General features: G+C 38.7%; 1 protein-coding gene across 3 annotated transcripts in view; it reads right to left on the bottom strand.

The window, feature by feature from the left end:
* CBFB (core-binding factor subunit beta) overlaps positions 1–14,253 on the bottom strand; it is a 39,254-nt gene that overhangs the window by 2,758 nt on the left and 22,243 nt on the right. For 2 of the 3 annotated variants that reach the window (XM_039558235.1, XM_039558237.1), the window contains one exon: positions 12,046–12,141. In XM_039558235.1, coding sequence (XP_039414169.1) covers positions 12,046–12,141 — 96 coding nt within the window. Of the gene's footprint in view, positions 1–12,014; positions 12,142–14,253 lie in introns of all 3 variants that reach the window. The other variant, XM_039558236.1, reaches the window with a different exon arrangement.

The following is a 14,253-nucleotide window of genomic DNA, read 5'->3' as shown; positions in this document are numbered from 1 at the left end:
TTTTCTGTCAATTTTAGGGAGAAAGGCTACAATACAAGATAGAGTACATCAGATAATTTCCAAATAATTTTATGAGGGAAAAATTTACTTTAGCTTCTAGAATCAAGAGACTTATAGTAACACATGAGCACAATTTAATCTATAGATGGGCACACATTTTAAGACCTCATAAAAGTGGGGGTTTTAACTACTTTCTTCTTTGGTGCACCTGCAAAGTTAACAAACTGAGAAAACTCTGTGACATATGATTGCATCCCTGTATTAAAAAAAAGTAATGTACGTTTTTCTTTAAATAAACCATTCTATTAAACAGTTTGAGCTAATGACATTGTAAAGAGGGAATTAAGTATGGTCAGTCACACCAAAAGACATGGCTATCTACTTTCTCTACCTGTACACAGGTACAGCACACAAAAATGCTGCATGTAAGTACTTAAAAACACTCATTTCCTTAAAATTTTAAAGCCATACTTCAACTCTGAGAACATCTAATGCATGCTAGCTGGTTTTTAAGACATCTTAGTACCACGACTTTTATTTAAGGTTTACAGACTGAACAGCTGGCACCATGGCCCATAACTGCCACATGACCCAAACAGTCTCAGGCCACATTCTCAGCTGGTGGAAGGTATCATGACACAGGCTTTATTCCATGTGGCTCCATCAGCTTCACCAGCCACAATAACCTGCCACATTCAGGGCTTTAAAAAAATGCAAAGCCAGTGACAACTTCCCTGCTCTGAAAGACATTTCCTATGTTGTTGAAAGACTGGGGAATAGCCTCAATGCAGGCATTGTGCCACTGAAATACCCTTCAAGCAATTACCGTGTTTGCACCATCACACTGAACAACACAAGTACTTCAACAGAACTGTGACTAACAGGGGCACAAGTGCTGCTCTTTGGTGTTCCCTGGGCTCTTCTGAGTCACATTTACTGACAGAGAGGAAGCTTTCCCACCAGCATAGCAGCTGCCCCAGCTCATGGTGTGCTGCTGCTGCTGTGCTCCCATTCCAAAGGGTGAGCAAGCAGAGCCTGCTGACTCTCAGACCCTCTGCCATGCACTACTGACACCACTTTTTCCAATTTAGACTTTTCTTTCTTTGTTCACTTCTTCCTCCCTCATCTACCATTCTTCTTGTCTGCCTAATTGTAGGCTCCCAGTGCACTAGGCTGGCTGCACCCAGAGAACTGCTGCTTCCTTCTCCTATTTAAAAGCCAATTTAAAGTTACATTTTCCTTTCATGTGCAACAGTCCCTTTCTGATGCACATGGAGTTCATTCAATAAATCCCTCTAGTAATCAGCATGTTTTCAGAGGAGACAAGTCCCTCCTGCACTCTCCTTAGTGGTCACATTGCCACTATTGCTTTGGAAACACCTCCACTACCTTAAATATCACAATTGCTACCTACTACGTTTATGTATTCAGTGTTGGTTGCACTTTAGATAATTAGGAGTGAGCCAATCTTTTTGCTCTGTTTTATCTGCACTAGTTGTACTCTGAAGGAGCAATCTGCTTCTCCTGCTTGCAGAAGAAATCTGAAGGTGACAATCAACATCACTGCTGGTGCACAAACCCACAGATTTCTCAGTAATCATTCTGAGGAATCAGATTAAAGCAAACTGCTCCAATCACATACAGCACTGATGACTGTAAGTGTTTAAGGGCATATTCCTTTAGGCCCTTGAAACAACTTCTGCAAACTGTCCTCTTTGTAGAGATACAAAGTATTAAAAGATGGCATTTAATTAAGCTTTTTACATTATTTCCAAAAGCCAAATCATTCAGCTTTGACTATCAAAATCACTGAGGGAAAGCCCGCACTTCCTTTTTCCTTCAACAGAAATGTAAACTCTGCTGTAAAGATTTTTCTTAATATGAAATGGTTGTTCATCAAGTCTAAATAGATACTTTCAGGCTAATTTAAGAGTTGTACCAAGATTAACAAAACAGCACCAGTTCTACTTTGCATACCCTTCTATTGAACAGCCTGTAACGAGATTTTTTTCTGGTTTTCCTGCTGCCTCTTTCTTCTAAAAGGAAACAAAGACATGCACTGTCTTTATGAATTACCAAAATCTTACTTCTACCAATTTTGCACTCAATAAACATTTTTACACCTAACTAGAAAAGACCAGCAAGTTAATTGCTGCTATACTACTGCTCTAGAAACAACAGTGTTTCTTCAGAAAACAAATCATATGCACAGCAATTTTATTGTCAAATTTCAGTGAAGGCTCCAAGATATGAGCATATGGTTGCATTTATGCTTTGCTTAAAGTGGCCTTTTCTTTCAAAGCATATGAAAGAATTTGCATGATTCGTGACCTCATTGCTACTTGTAGAGTTTGCAGAAGCCACTAGTGAACAACTACCAGATTTGCCCTTTCAAGTGATATGCAAAAGGCATGACAAATGACCCTCAAATGTACCAAAAGCAGTCATTACAATATCTTACAACAGTGTATGTGGATAAAGGTGTAATTTTGCAATTCAGTAAGTGGGGATTTACACAAGCAACTGCAAAATGTTGGAATGACAGCTCTGACTCAGGCACCCTCCTTTCCTTGTGCTACTACTGTGCAAAAAGACAAGCGTGTGAAGCAGGCTTGTTCTATCAGTCACAACCATCCCGCCAGGGCACAACGTGCACAGTATACAACAACTACAACTGTGCTTCACATGCTGAAAGAAAAATACAAAGAATAAAAGATGCTTGGTAAAGACTAGAAAAATCACCTCGTATGAAGACAGGAAGCACACTGTGGAGCAAACAAGCATTGGGTGCTATTTTTCTCCACTGACAATTGGCAAAATACAACTTCCATAAGAAATGCCACGAGAGCCTTAACACTCCCTTGTAGGAAGAGTGTGACTATCAGTAGGGTATTATCTGCTAGTTCTTCTCAGTCTATTACAGGAAGCTGAAACTTCCCTTTTATAGATGTAAACCAGACTTCTGGAAAACCAATTTCCAGACTTCTCTCAATTGGGGGTTCTATACTCCCCAGCATAGCTAATCAATCCTCTAAATTGCAGTTTTTGCTGTAATTTTTGAAATGCATACCTTTTGCTGCCATGCAAAAGCACTGACATTACTCTCAGTGAATAATGGGCTCAGCTTCTCAAGGATTAAGGAGACTTGCTTCAATTAAGAAAGATGCATCTATCTTTGCCATTGGTAAATGGAATACACTGCTATGAGTCATGCTTAATAAGCCATGAGAAAACAGCAGTTATTCATCTTTTCTCTGTGTATTTCATTTTTTCAGTCAAACGTTGATTTCAAGTTTGAAGGAACATTACTTCACATGTTCTTCATCTGTTATTTAGTGAAAGGATAACAAATACTTGCTTGTGAGAAACTTGTAATCAGTACACAGATCCCACCAGAACTGCAATTTTCCTAAAAATGAATGCATTTTAACCAACATTGCCAGTATTCCTCCAAGTATCCCGGAACAGAAGAGTTAACACAATGGACACATCAGGAATTTCAACACTGAAAAACACCTTGCACTCAGCTTTCAGCACATGAAGCCATGCAAATCTTCTGCAATACAGAAGGAATTATAACTGGCCACAAGCCATTGAAAACCTCTAACCCTGGAGAGGGTGTGATGACCAACTGAAAGAATTGCAGGAACATATTTGGAAAAAAACCATTTCAAAGCCTCCTATCACATGCTACTCGAGATTTATTCATGCTGAACTCATAATGCTGGTACCATGGGGATAATGACACATTGACAAAAAAGAGAAGAGTTACTAACAAAAACATTTTGACTTGAGAGTAAACAAACACAGTAAGTGTGCCCTTCAGGACCTCTTACACCTATGCTCTCTTCAACACTCTAATGTCTGAGCTTTTCCCAAGCCTAAACACAGGCTAACTGGTATGGACTGAAAGTCCTATCAAGAGTATGACGCAGTAATAACTGTATTACATTATTTTTCTTTTCAATAAACTTGAAATCATTAAATCAGTAACTTTTATCATTAACTTTTCTGAACAAGAACCACACTGGAGCCTTTAACATCTGTTACTGGGGCACAAAGGAAAAACAAATCAGCAATAAGGAAGGTGGCATGTAAGCAGTTCTTCCAGCAGCCAAGATAGTCAGAACCCCTCCTCCTCCTCCAGCTACTCAATCCTGCCTCATGCTGCAGCCTATTGTGCTTCCAACTGTGCCAACAAAACTCCTTAAACTGACTTTGAGAGAGCATCTCTACCTACCCCCTTCCTGTGCATGTTCTGAGGCCTCAGGCATACCTAAGGAAACCAATTCCTCTTACCACATGAGCTCATCAGGAAAAAGATAATGCAGTTCCACCATGTGGTTTACATGATAGCTCTGAGAAAGCAGAACTGAGAAAGTTGGAAGCAAATTTACTAAGTATGGACAGGGCTGCCATGAAGATGGCCCTTCCTTTCAATGAATCATTTTAAAAAAGCAGCAGGGAAAATTTGGACCTCTGAATACCAGGCAGTGAAATGACAAGTATAACCATATCCACTGCATATACAGCTTGGGACAATGGTGAAGAGGAGGGAAGGAAGAGGGAGCTAAGTTGAAGAAGGGCTGTCACAAAAGGAATAGCCAAAATAAAGTCTCTTCATGGACAACTCCACTGCAATTCTTTAATTGGATTCTGGCAGCTCTATCCTGTTGAAACAGACAGAGCAGATGCATTATGTGCCTTGGCATCTGCCATCTATAATTTACTAAGTAAGTGAAAAATCAGGCTGTGCTATGAAAAACTAAACAGTGAACATTTGGATTCTCTTAGGACGGTCAACCTCCTGAAAAGGGATAAAAAACCCCCAACAAAACAAAACAACCAACCAAACCTGAGAATACTTTGCAGATACTTTTCTAAAAAGTATACAACCGCAGGATAAAAACCACCCAAATGAAAAAACCCTGAAACAAAGAGAGCAATACTCAGAAAAATGACTAGTTACAATCAAGCACACCTTCCCTTAGTCCTGTTATCTGAGGCAGACCCACAGCAAGAAAAGCAATGAACTGAAAACTCTTTAAGTTGCTGATTAGTAACAGCCTCTCCCATACACATTTGAACATGGTTCAAAATGCTGGCCCTGCTTCCTGTCACCTTATTCAATAGAAGGGCAGGAGAAACTCAGCCTTCTCAGAATTAGAATCAGGAAAACTGGGGCCCTACAGCATAATGAGAATGTCAACTTATGTATAATAGAACTTCTTTGGTCACAGCTTGATGAAGCAGCCCATGTGCTTTCTGGTCTCTGGGGGCCTTGCACAGAGACTCTCAATCTTCACTTCCCAGAACGTCAGCCACAGCAGCACCACTACATACTGCATCTATGAGCCACTGGCAGACAGAGGGGATATGATCTTTACCACATTCCTAGCAGGCATAGCTATCAGCATTAGACTTCATGGCCTGGATCCAGTCTCTGGAGTTGCTTTGTTTGCTGCCCATAACATCCATTTTGCTATCAGCTCTCCTTTTCACTGAACCTGGGAAGAAGTAGCCTTGATCTTTCTTAATTATAATGTCAAGCAGCACTTAAATTATGCAAATAATGGAAAACAGTCTCTCAAACTTGGCAAGAGATCTGGCTGCTAGACTGAAGTAACTGTAGCACTATTAATGCCATGAATTCTATACCCAATGCTCTTTTTTATTCCTACTTCCATTCTGATTGTCTTTCAAGCTCACTGAAAGTCGAAATAAAAAATTTTCCTGAGAAAGGCCATTGATAAGAGTGACTTAGCACCTGCCTCCATCAGGACTTCAATTTCAAACTCCTATCTACTTCCTAGAAACAGTGTTCTACAGAAAATACACATGAATCGTGTCACCTGCAGAGCCTGCTCTCCCATGGGCTGCAAGGGAGCTCCAGAGCATGACCAGGCCAAGCAGCACATCTGCTTCCTAACCCCCATGCACCCCCTCACCTGAAATCTTTGCAATGGTTGCATCTTTGTTTAAAAGCAATTATGAAGGTAATGATTCTGCTGCCCCAAACTGGTAACTGGATCAAGGTCACCGCAAGCCAAGGAAGGAAAAAGCACAGCAAAAATAGGTAGCTCTGAAGAGCTTTGAGTAGACACTGAAATTTTTACTTTCATATTAAAACTTATTTTCCAAGGGAAAAAAAGCTTGAAGTGCTCCTTTTTAGAAAGTATTGTTTGAAGGCTGGTCTAAAGGTTATAAATTTATAATTAATATTGATTGCCTCCAGACAGTATTCCTCTGTTGCTCAGCCCCTTTCTAACCTTCATTGACTGAAAGAAGACGCTTATATTACAGTATTCCCTGATTTGCAAGATTGATCTTCTCCATCCTACAGTCAGCATTGATTCTGTACAGCACACATTTTTTTTCTGATCTATGCATTCCGTAGCACTTTTGCACAACCACCAACTATTTAAGTTCTTGTGAAGCAAACCAGTCATAACTTAACTGGCCTACTCGTACTGCAGAAGCTTTTGAGGCAATACACTCCCACTCTAATGCCTCTAAGTTATGTTGTATCCATCCTGCATCTAAACAAATTATTTATGGTCATACACAAGCATATATCAAGACTACGCTACCCACTGCACATGAAAAATTAACGGCGTGGGTTTCTTTCATATCCAAAAAGCTGTGTTAAAGGTTATACAATTTTTCTATCATTGTCAGTTTGGAGAGTACGTACAATAAGCACTAATTAAATTAATTTCAGATTAATAAGAAAAAAACCACTTAAAATCAGAGTCTGATGAGAAAAAAAAAATTTTAAAAACCCAAGCCAAAATTAAAAACAAAAAAGCTCCCAAACACTTATTGTAATACTATACTTTCTTCTGAAGCCAGTTATACTTGAGAAAATATAATTAGTTAGACCATTTATTTATACTAGGAGTTTCATCTTAGAAAAAATTAAGAAAAGGAGAATAATTTCACTGTCTAGAACCTTGGGAAGAACATGAAAGTCAGTCTTACTACTTTATTTTCTTTCAACTGTAAACTGTTTACATTTGTGTAACAAAATCCTGTTTGTTTTTTAAGAGTTCCCAACTTCAGCACAATTAAATGAAACGTATCTTGCCCCTTTTAACTGGTAATTCCCAACAAACAACGAGAATATGTAAAAACCTAGGGCAGGACACAGTATTTAAAATGTAGGCAAATTTTGACTCCAGCACTTTTTAAAGGGCGGGGTTGGCGGGGGTTTTTGGTGCTTTGTATTGAGAGGGATTGCTTCTGGAAGAAACAAAAGTTCCAAAACAGGGGTTTTTTTCAGCAAAATGAAGGTTTTTAAAATGGGAATTTCATGCAGTTTCCCAAAATGGCTCTGCTTAGCCATTAATGTAATTTATATTTAGCACAAGACCACAAACAGACAGATTGCTAGACTAGACTGTTTCAGGGAGAGCAAACCACTCTGTCTCTTTACTCATAGTGTTGCTAAAATAAAGAGCATGGCAGCAACATAGGAAATGAACACAAAGTAGAAAAACATGACATTTCAAAAGTACTGGTTGAAGAAATTACATTGGAAGACTGAGAACAGATCCAAGCCATCCCCAAGTAAAGCCATTGGGACATCCTTAGCCAAGCTCCAGAGGAACACAGCCGGACAAACTGTGCACTGAAACAGATCACTGCAAGCCTGAAATTACAGTTCATCTGTACAAAACAAACCTTCACAAAATACCCCCACCTGCACACAGCAACACACCAGAGGGCCTCTTCTCTTTACCCAGCCCTTGAAAATCCACCAGTTTGTACCATCTGCTCCAGCAAAGAGCTGGCAGGAGGCACCTGCTTGCGGCTTTTCCGCACTGAACACGGGCCATTACTTCCAGTAGGTGCTAATTTCACCAACTAGGGGCTGTTTAAATCTCTCCAAGCCGTTCTGGACAGTGTAACACATTTTTGCATCATGCTACTATGCCAGAAGACTGAAAAACAAGCAAAAGTTTTTACTGGAAATCCACGTCTAGGCAGCAACTTCACAGTCATTTCTGCAGAACGCTTCTTATCCTGACACTGAACTCTGGTCATTCATAGTGAAACCACACCAGAGACACTCGTACTGACTCTCTCAACCACGACACAAGGAGGTAAAGATAGTGAAAATTAAACATCTGCCTCACCAAAACCCCTTTAGTCTCCTCACTCTTCTAGTTTGGCAAAGGGGAACGAATAAATACTTCAAGTTCATACACCTCATTTTTTTTTTAATAATAATCTTTCACTGGGGATAAGGTCTTTCTTCATGTGTATTATAAAACATTCACTGTCTCAGCATTCCAACATTTTCATAAAAGTAAAAGCCATGGAATACATTATTAATTTTGAAGGCACTATGAACACTCACTGACTTCAAAAGCATCTTTGAAACAAAAGAATCCTGGACAGTGGGGCTGGATTTGCGGTATCTGATGTAACCGAGCTACACAAGTTGATATAAAAACTCAAAAGCATCTTGTATTCAAAACAAACTATGTTAAAAATGTAACAGAATTCAGTTCAACTCAGAGGTGCTTAAAAACTTCAATGAAAATTCCTAAATCCACTCACACTCTATTTACATCAGAGGAGTGAGTGCTGTAATTGCACAAAAACACAATCATCTTTGAAAATTCAAGCACAACCTACCTCAGATGCCCTCAGATGCAAAGAATATGTTCATTAAAATAAAGATTTGGTGTACTAAAGTAGAATTGAAGGGATTCTATATGATGAAAAGACAGCAAACAAACCTGACAACACCCTGAAGGGGGGTTTTTGCTCTTTTTTTGTTGATTTTTTTAACTGCTATGGGGTTTTTTAGGATACTTAAAAATGAAAATTAGTAAAGTGATAATTTCTAAATTGTTACTGCACTCGCCATTTTTTTCCCCTTGCAAGGTGTCACCATTCTAAAATCCAACTGCCACACACAAGCCACTTTAACATGCTGTTTTCAACAACTTATCACTGATCACTCCTATGTGAGGAGTTTTAAGTCTACAGACTTTAAGTCTATAGAAAAACTTAGAATAGGGAATCTTTTTTACCCAGAAAGCTATATAAATAAAGAATTGAATCTGATCATTTTCATATGCTGCCAGGCTTTGGATGGATAAATATTTCCAAAGAGCTGGCGCCTCTGTTTTGGGTAGGAGTGGGTGGAATATTGCAGGATTCCCCTTCCCTCCCCCACTGAAGCAGAATCTGGTCCCTATTAAAGGCATTTCAGCTGTAATTCTACTGTCAGAAAAATCCTGATTTTCTACAGTGTTGCAATTCTCAAAACCATCATTAACACTGATGAGATCCTGTTCCACATCTGCCAATTCTGAGTTTTACTGTCTGTGCCAAGCATGGCAGAAAAGAAAAATCTAAAGCTCTAGTAATGATGAAAGCTGTATAGAAATCATATTAAAAAGACCATGAGGAAAGTATCTTAATTTGTGTGTAGCACAACATACATAATTCACTCAGCACACTTAGAACTGGCCTTTTCTATAAAAGAGCGTTCAAGTACCACCTCTGTAGTGAAACCAAAGATGCTGTTGGCCCTATTGAAATTACAGAAACAGAACACAAGGCAGCCTGGATTAAGGTTTCTGCAGCTGTCAGCAATGCAATCATCAGAAGGGTGCCACTGACAAACTGTATTTCCAAGCTGACTGAGCATGTCAGCATCGGAAAATTCAATACAGGCCACAAATACAACAAACATGGGAATGCACTTTTATGCATCACTTTCTATTGAGAACTTGCTACAATGATCACAAATACCAAGGGCTCACTGATTAAAGTTCATTTGATTCTGCCCAAATGCTGCATTAGATTGAAAGTAAGGGTAACAATGAATGATTTGGAAACCTGATTCCTCGTTAGGAATGCACTGTAAGTCTATTTCTGCTCTCTTCCATCTCATCCCAAAAGATCCTAATTTTTGTGCAGTCCTAAGATCAAGACTACAAAAGCTTGTCTGTAAACATTCTAGATATATGTTCAGGACATCTTATCCCAAACACAGGAATGAAAACTGAAATGTAAAAACCAATTATAGACCTACAAGTACTGGAGGAAAAAATCTCTTGGTTAGACATATTAAACATACACAGTAAAATAAATAGGAAAGTATGCAAAACAATGTATTGCAATTATTAAAGATTTGTATTTGTCATCACAAATTGAAATAACTTTTGATAATACTTTTTATTCTGCTTAAACATATTTCAAGTCAGTAATTTTTCCTTTTCTTCCTTTCTGTGGGTGATCTACACCAGTGCTTTAGACCTGGGACAACAACTATTGTTGTTTCAAGAGAAAATGGGTACTAGCGGCTAATAAGGACATCACTTAACAGCAACTGCCTTCTGCCTTATTAAAAGCAAGTGTCTTTTCAGAAGTTATTGAATCCAGCTCCTGCAGACAGCCAAGGATGTTGTTTTTTGTGTCTCAGTATCATGAGTTTTGATGTCTGTCACAAAGCTCCAGATGCTCAATATTACCTCAATCTCACTGTTAATTGAAAGAGTGTTTTTGCACAGTCTAGCTGCAAGTAAGCATGTTCTACACTTGGTGGAAAAATTAAGTCTCTTAGAGCACCAAAAGTTATTTCAGGAAGCCTCATTCTTTTTTAACCTTCAGCATGCACACAGCTTCTCTGTAATGAGAGGAGTGGGGATGACAGGCACAGTGTAAGGAGAATAAAACAAGAAAAGTTTTAAGTACATTGAAGTCAAACACATAAGGCTGTACCTAAAGTCCTACTGTCTTGTTAAAACTAAAGAAGGCTGGCACATATCTTCATTAACAGCTTAAAGCTAATTCTACCTTCCTTCTGAACTGAATTTACAAGTAGATTCTAGCTATGCTGTGACAGAATTATTCAGGTAATCTAGCTGTTGCTCCAAGAATACAGTGGTAGCAAGGCCTCCAAGGCAAGGATTTTACCTTTGTTACAGCTGACATCTGACCTGGCTGCAGCAGCGTTTGCAAGGAGACATACTCCAGCCACTTCAAAGTGAGAGATATTATCCTCTGTGCCTATCTGCTCCCTCTCATTCCCATGCTCAGTGTCTTCCAGTTGTCGTTGGAAGGGAAGAAAGTCTGTCTGATCATCCCAATTACCAGAAAGCATGCCAAAAGAAAAGTAGCTTAGCAATAACAATAATCAAATTTTCTAAAAACCGTAGAACCAGCAGACTGATCATATTTGATTATACTTAAGTCAGGCTGTACTGCTGAAGCAGGAAGTAAGAAACAGCATTAGTAAGGGAAAGAAATTCAAAGCATTTCTGTGTTCTCCCTATTCTCTCCTGACCTGCAGCCTGCCTTAACTTGCCAACTCCCCTTATGTATTATTACTCGTCCTCTTACAGCTCTTGCCTTTCTGACATCTCAGAGCAGATGGTTTCCATTCCCTTTCCTGGCTCTTCTTTTCTCAATCCCAGTAATTTCTGCTTTCATCAAGAAAGAACAAGATTCAAGACTGTGGGGCCCTGAAGAAGCAAAGAACAAGACGGGGAAACTAAACCAGTGAAAAGAAGGAGTGAGACTTCCCACCAGTAAGAAAAAGGTGAGAAGACAATAAAACTAGCCTGTACAAGAAAGCAGACTGTGGCATCTGATTAAATTGGCTGGTAATTTTTCCCTCAACACAGGATAACAAGCTCCAAAATTGTGCCCCCGCAGCTCCCAAAGCCTTTCCTGTATTCATGAGAAATGCACGAGGCAAAAGATTCCTCTCTGCTATTAAAGTATCATTTCAGAGAGAAATGGTAACTCTGTGAATAAATATGTCTTTACAGCTTAAGAACTTGCAGAAAAGACCATCTACAGAAAGGAAGAAAATACAGGATCAGAGAATTCTTATCAAAACTTTAAAAACTTGAAATCTGTTTTACAAGAGTAAAAAACAATGCATTTTGCAATTTTTATATAACAGCACTGAACAAACAGAAAATACACAATATTGTACAAACAGACAAATAAACAGAAACAATCTGAAGTTTTGGGAAAGTACTAACCAGTTACTGACAGCAGCTGTGAAACCCTCACCTCCATTTCCTCCCGATGAGACCTGTCTCTATCTTCGAATTCACGAGTTCTTCGTCGAGCCTCTTCAAAGGCTTGTTGTGCCAATGCATCCTCCTGCTACCAAAGCAGATGACACAGAGTGACACAAAAGGTGACCCTCATTTCCACCAAATCACATTTCTTTTGAATATTAAGTATCCCTTGGCAGCAAAGTCAAGTATGTCCTGCAGAACCTGCTAGAACACAGACGAGTTCCAGCAAATGTCAATACAGGTTAATGAAATATTACTCACCTTCACTACAGCACTAGAGATAACCAAAGCTGGAATGCAGCTACTACTAAAATACATTTTCAAAGGAGAGCTGCTGTTCCAAAGTTTAAATGCTGCTTTTTTTTTTAAGGCTAGGAATTCTCAGAAGTTATATGTAAAAGGGAATATATTTTATTCTCCTTACGAAAGTCATTTTGAAGACAGTATTCACAGGTATAGCTAGACAGAGTCCACTAGCACCACTATACAAACAATGATAATTTAATTCTCTGGCATTTAAAATAAAGCATTATCAAAGTTACAAACCAAATAAATCCTTCATTTTATTAAAAGCTGCTGCAGGTGCATCAGTATGAACATTCTTAATACTTGTGTATCATTTATATTATTTAAATTTAGATGCCTAGGAAGATGCAAAGCAGAAATTATTCCTCCACCAATTTGCACACATTCCCATACAATGGAGGAGAAACCTGCAGGTTTTCAACAGCCCTTTTGCTTATTTGCAACAATGGCTTATGCACAGGAACAGACTTAATAAACTAACACTCAAAAAAAACCCACCTTCAAACCGTATTTTCTACTAGAAAATGTTTTAAATTAAGTGTCTTTTAACACATTTTCTGTTCCCTGTCAGAATTTTAAAATTTTCAGAATGGAAGAGTCATGTCTGAAGAGGTTGCACAATCCAGGAAGGGATCAACTATATTGGTTCTCCCTCCTTCTAGCTCTTCAACTATAACTACTACTAACTCTGCTTACAATTCCCACATACATGCAAATGTTATTTTAAAGCTGATAATTTTTAAAAAGCTGACCTTGACTGTTAGAGGACATAAACACATAGAGAGAACAACTAAGTTTTAATATACCTGGGGACTAAGTGCATAAATTTTTCAATTTAAGATAAAGCATCCCCAGCCTGAGAAAATGTTAAATTGCCTTTTTTGCCGAGGGCACAATCGTGGGCCCTGGAGCTGCTCTGTGAAATGATGTGAAGGGGCTCCCTCGTGGCCCAAGGCAGGGAAATACAAACAGCTGCCAATCCCACACTCTGCCTTTTGCCATCGCTTCCTGGGGACGTGTATGCAATGTTTAAAGCTGCCAACAAGATAATATTTTACCACCATCTATTATTTTTAAGAGCAGAATTCGGCCCTTTACAGCCATTTTAATGTTCATACAAGGCATAGAAGCCAGGATCAGAGAGCGGAAAGTAAGTTTGTTCTTAATAATGCAGAAGGTTAAAGAGAAAACAGATAAGCTTGTTTCCCAGATGACTCCAGAAAAGCTGCCTTAGTTCTAGTTTACAAAAGATATGTATGTCTTTATTACCTTTTTTTAAGAAACAAGCTTAAATAGAAGCAGATTCTTTTTTATCACAGGTTTTTGCATTTTACCATCATTTAGAGTGGTCATGAAATAAAAGGTTGACATACAGCCTCAGACAGAATATTTTAAAGAAACAGTCATAACCAAAAGAAACTAAATTAGAAATTTATGGGAAAAAAATCAGTGAAAACAGAACAAAAACAAACTTCCCAGTCCAGAAAATAAATTTTAAAAAAACTTTTTAAAAGAGAAGCTTACAAACACCCACACTTATACATGAATCCTCACAGCAGCCCAGTAGGAAAAGACTTGGTGAGATAGCAAAATGCCCTACTATGGAAGGGGTGCAAGAGTACTGAAGACAGAAACAGCCTCTTAAGGACACTCAAATATCAAATCCAAGGAAATTTCAGCCCCAAAGGGGGAAGATATTTAAGCACGTATGTACAGCTTTGTGTGTGCTGGTCCATCAAAGTCGGAGCAAGCAGTGGAATCAAGGCTTTCAGTAACAAAAAGACTGCTTAGTAGCAAGACATGGATAGGCTGTGGATTAAGTAGAAAAACCACTAGCTTAACAGGTACAATTAAAATACTTCAATGTTAGCACATGTGCATTCTCTACCTA

This window comes from Corvus cornix, chromosome 11 (genome assembly GCF_000738735.6).
Source record: "Corvus cornix cornix isolate S_Up_H32 chromosome 11, ASM73873v5, whole genome shotgun sequence".
Taxonomy (NCBI): Eukaryota; Metazoa; Chordata; class Aves; order Passeriformes; family Corvidae; genus Corvus; species Corvus cornix.
The sequence above is the reverse complement of the archived record's forward strand: the minus strand, read 5'-3'. Positions and strand labels throughout refer to the sequence as shown.